The sequence below is a fragment of the Oratosquilla oratoria genome, chromosome 24 (assembly GCF_046742065.1).
Source record: "Oratosquilla oratoria isolate Oo_2021 chromosome 24, ASM4674206v1, whole genome shotgun sequence".
Lineage (NCBI taxonomy): Eukaryota > Metazoa > Arthropoda > Malacostraca > Stomatopoda > Squillidae > Oratosquilla > Oratosquilla oratoria.
This window is the reverse complement of record NC_134800.1, coordinates 37358571-37363570: the sequence shown is the minus strand read 5'-3', so window position 1 is coordinate 37363570 and position 5000 is coordinate 37358571. Positions and strand designations below refer to the sequence as shown.

The following is a 5000-nucleotide window of genomic DNA, read 5'->3' as shown; positions in this document are numbered from 1 at the left end:
CTTCAGGTTGTATATTTTCCCTTGTAAACACTGATTTAAAATGTTTGTTCATAATTTCTGCCATTTCCATTTCCTCAGTGTATTCAACTCCTCCTTGTCTTAATTTCTCTAAGTCTTGTTTGTTTTTCAGTTTATTGTTTACAAATCTGTAGAATAGTTTTGGTTGATCTTTACACTTTTCTATAACATCTTTTTCATATTTTCTTTTTTCCTCTCTGCACTTTTTGTACATATTCATTTCTATAACCAGTATATATTTTCCATTTTTCAGGTCTTCTGTCTTTTTTCCATCTGTTCCAGGCTTTGTCTCTTTTGTCCTTTAACTCCCTACAACTTTTGTTGTACCAGCATTTTACATATTCTTTTTCTTGTTTTTGTCTTGGGACATACTTTTCCACTCCTTCTTTGTAAATTTTTGTCAAAATATTCCATTTCTCTTCCACTGGTGTTTCTTCTTTGTATATTTCTTCCCAGTTTTCTTGTTGGAAGAATTCTCTTATTTTATCAAAGTTTGTTTTTTCATACATCATTCTTCCTTTTCTATATTGTTCATTTCTTTTCATATATTTTTCTTCATTAAGTTCCAGTTCAATCAATATGTGGTCACTTTTACCTATTGGTGTTTTATATTCAATCTTGTCCACTATTCTAGGTTCAGATGTAATTATTAAGTCTAGCCTCGATGGTTCTTCTTCATTTCTATACCTAGTGTTCTCTTGTATCCATTGTGTCATTGAATGGTCAGTAATCATCTCAAGTAGAGCATTTCCCCATGAGTCATCACCACTCTTTACTGTCATTTCTTCCCAGCAGATTTCTTTGCAATTAAAGTCGCCCATCATAACTATTCTTCCTCCGTCTTCCATTATTTTAGTTAATGCTATCTTTGTGTCCTCTAACATACTTTTATGTTCACTCTCCTCCCATGAGGCTGTTTTCGGAGGCACATAATTGATCACAAATTTTCTGCTCTTCTTATCTCGGTCTTCCACTTCTATCATAATCATCTCTACTGTATTCTTTCCATATATGACACCTTTCACGTTTATATCCTTCTTAGTCAGGAACATAACTCCACCCCCTTGTTTTTTCTCTCTGTTTCTAATCCAATAATTGTATGTATCATGTCCTACACTGTTGGGTGGTAGTGGGCCTTTTAATTTTGTTTCTACAATTCCCATTATGTCCGGTTCTTTTTCTTTCAAATAATCATTCAGTTCATTCAATCCTGTTATCCATCCATCTATATTTGTGTAAGACACTCTTAGTTTTCTGCCACTTCCATTGTATTCTCTGTTTCCCTTATGTTTTTCTTTAGTATGTCGAACTGCTTTATTTTCATGTTCACTACTCTCCAATAGAATCTCTCTTTCTCTGACTCCGTTCTTTCCTCGTTTTTTGCCTTAGCTTCAATTCTTTTCTGCTTTTCTGCCTCTCTTTCCTCCTTATTCATTTCTCTTTTTATCCATACCTTTTTATATTGATCATTTGTTGCTAGTTTCCCTGTCTTGGATAGAATTTTCTCTGCTGTTGTTTGTGACCTGAATTTAATCTTAATTGGTCTGGTCTTATCTGTACTATATTTTCCGAGTCTGAATTTTTCCTCAATTTCCTTTATAATTTCTGGTTCATCTTCCTGGACTAATTTTAATAAACTGCTTACTCTTTCATTTTCCTCCTTGATTCTTGCAGTTCTATCTGGGTTATGTTTCTCTTCCATTCCTAATATAATTATACATTTCTTTTTGTCAGCTAATTCTCTTACTATATTCTCCTTCTGTCTCATCACTTTAATAACTGAGTCTTCATTATGTTCTTTCAATTGCTGTTTGACTATGTCAGTGAATGAAACCTTATTCCCTTCTTGAGTTATTCTCCAATTTTTAGCTTCTGTAGCTAGTTTCTCTCTGTTTTCATTACTATTCTTCTTCAATTTCTCATTCTCCTCCTTTACATTTCCTAACTGTCTTTTTAGGTCCTCTATTTCTTCAGTTAAGTTTCTGTTAGCCTTCTCTAGTTGTTCCAACCTTTCAATTCTTTTAAAAATGGAGTCTACGTTACCTAACTTACGCTCCAAGTCCTCGATCACCTTATCAACTCTCTCCTCTAGTCTTATCAGTCGGGGGGGGGGGGGGGTTGTGTCCCCCCCACCCTCTTTAAATCCCTGGAACATATTCTCGTCACTTTCTTCTGTATTGCTCCTCTCTATACTTCTAATCTTTACATTTTTATTAGACATTTGATCCTCGCTAAGTCTTTTGTTTACCTTCCGCTTGTCTGGCTGGTCAAAGTCTACTCCCTCCTCATTTCCTTCCATTTCCCTCAGTAATCCCTCCCCTTTTCCTCTTTCCCTACGTTCCCACTACTCCACGAGCAATTTCCCCCCCACCCTGCAAAAACACTAGGCACTTCTCTTTGCGTTGGGATCCACAGACTTCACTTTTCTTCAGAACGTCTTCTAAGCCGTCCATTCGTTGAAGTGTGTGTGTATGTGTGTGTGTGTGTGTGTGTGCGTGTGTGTACATATATGCGTATGAGAATTTCTATATGTATGTATATACGTGTGTGTGTGTGCGTTTGAATAAGGTGTCAGTTGAGCTTGACAGGGCGTAAACCTAAGCGGTGTTTACGTGTAAGATCTTATAATTAGCACCAAGTCATACATATGCATGTACTGTATGTGTGTGTTTGTGCGTGCGTGAGAGAGAGAGAGAGAGAGAGAGAGAGAGAGAGAAGAGAGAGAGAGAGAGAGTCCCTTGTTCAGGAAGTTCCTCATGCTTTCCCCTCCCGTTGCAGTCTGGAGATGTTCCGGAAGGTGTCGAACCTGCGCGTGCTGGCGTGCGGCGGCGACGGCACCGTCGGCTGGGTCCTCTCCGTCCTCGATCAACTCCACTTCGAGCCTCCGCCGGCAGTCGCCGTGCTGCCCCTTGGCACCGGCAACGATCTGGCCCGCGCCCTTGGATGGGGTGGAGGGTGAGTAGCTCCTCCTCCTCCTCCTCCTCCTCCTCCTCCTCCTCCTCCACCTCCTCCTCCTCCTCTTCCTCCTCCTCCTCCTCCTCCTCCGCTTCTTCTTTTTCCTCCTCCTCCTCCTCTTCTTTTTCCTCCTCCTCCTCCTCCTTTTCTTCATACTCCTCCACTTCCGTTTCCTTCTCGTCTTTATCTCTTTTTACTCCAACTCCCCTTCCTTCTCTTCCTCCTCTTCCTCCTCTTATTCTTCTTCCTCTTCTTCCTTCTCTCGTTCTTACTCACCCACCTTTTGCCAACAGTTACCATTTCCTTGACGTGTCTTAGTTATAACATATAGTAAACAACCCAATCATTTTGTCATTTTACGTTGAAGGACTCTCGTACCGGCTCAGTGCACCCCCATCTCCTCCCAACTCCTCCTCCTCCTCCTCCTCCTCCTCCTCCTCCTCCTCCTCCTCCTCCTCCTCCTCCTCCTCCTCCTCCTCCTCCTCCTCCTCCTCCTCCTCCTCCTCCTCCTCCTCCTGTTCTTCTTGACACACCTCTCCCTCCTCCCACAGATACACGGACGAGCCCATCAGCAAGATCCTGTGCAACATTTCCGACGGCGAGGTGGTCCAACTCGACCGCTGGAAACTGGACGTGAGTCCGAACACCGAATATGAGCCGAGCGAGGAGGGCAAGGAGAACCTTCCCCTGAACGTGGTCAACAACTACTTCTCCTTCGGGGTCGACGCCCACATCGCCCTCGAGTTTCACGAAGCGAGAGGTAATTGTCCCCCTTCACCTCCCCCCAACTTTGTTGACGTCTTTGAGATAATAATAAAGTCTAAGGCGTCCTTCACACTAGCGGTTTCGACCACCACTACTTGAACCGCGGCGGTTCAATTACAATGCAAGTCAATGGAGGCGTTCACCCACAACCGCGCTGTTTTCCTTGACTATGCGGTACCGCCGCGGTTTCCGCGCGGGTGAAACCTCTGGTGTGAACAGGGCCTAAGGCTGTGAACACTGTCAACACAAACACCTGACCCGAATGAATTCGTTCATCGCTAACCAAAACAAGCACTCAAGAAGAGCGCGTCACGGTAGCCTACTTTGATCCATTGCAGAGGCCAACCCTCAGAAGTTCAACTCGCGACTTCGCAACAAGATGTTCTACGGCCAGGCCGGCGGCAGAGACCTCCTGCAGAGGAAGTGGAAGGAGCTGAGCGAGTACTGCACGGTCGAGTGTGACGGCAAGGACATCACCCCGATGCTCAAGGAGCACAAGGTGCACGCCGTCGTCTTCCTCAACATCCCCAGGTAAGGAGAGTCGCACGAATTAAGTGATGCAACTCCTTTCGAACCGTTTCGTTAACTTTATTTCCGCCTCGGAGTGTCGCTCATTCATTTGTTGCCTCGAGTTTCACTATGTGGAAAAACCGCATCCCCAGAGTTACTTGCAACGATCCCCGCCCCCCCCCACAGATCTCTCTAGGAAGAAATATAGGATTACTCTCTGTGTTGTATCTCTACGTGTGAGGTGAAAGAAGTACAATATTGAAGTTGATAGAGAGATCTTGAGCCTACTCCGAAGACCGAGTGTCAGCCCCTCAGGCCTGCACCTCTTAATGAAGGTGTGGAAGTTGACGGGATAAATGGGGCTTCTTTGCTGTCCATCTTACAAGAGTATTTCTGATTGAGCTTGCTTATGCATTTATTACTCTGAGGAGGGTTGAAAAGGAAGACATGGGTCTAGTTCCGATTTTATTCCTGACCGGTTTCGCTCTGAAGAAATTTAGTGAAACTAGTCAGGAATAAACTCAGTACTAGACCCATGTCTTCTTTTTACACATTCTTCAATTTGTCACAATTTCTCAACACTTATCAATCTATTACATTTTTCTCTTTATTCATTTAACTATGTATTTTTTATTTGTGTATGTATCCATCTATTTCACCATTTTATGGATTTATCCTTTTACTGATCACTTTATTCATGCATAAATGTATCTATTCATTGGTTTATTTATTTCATTTATTTATTTATCTCT

At 42.6% G+C, this 5000-nt stretch overlaps 1 protein-coding gene across 11 annotated transcripts in view; it reads left to right on the top strand.

Annotated features, from left to right (window-relative positions):
- rdgA (retinal degeneration A) overlaps nucleotides 1-5000 on the top strand; it is a 668249-nt gene that overhangs the window by 618747 nt on the left and 44502 nt on the right. For all 11 annotated transcript variants that reach the window (XM_076207926.1, XM_076207936.1, XM_076207928.1 and 8 more), the window contains 3 exons: nucleotides 2797-2973; nucleotides 3525-3733; nucleotides 4077-4269. In XM_076207926.1, coding sequence (XP_076064041.1) covers nucleotides 2797-2973; nucleotides 3525-3733; nucleotides 4077-4269 — 579 coding nt within the window. The remainder of the gene's footprint in view (nucleotides 1-2796; nucleotides 2974-3524; nucleotides 3734-4076; nucleotides 4270-5000) is intronic.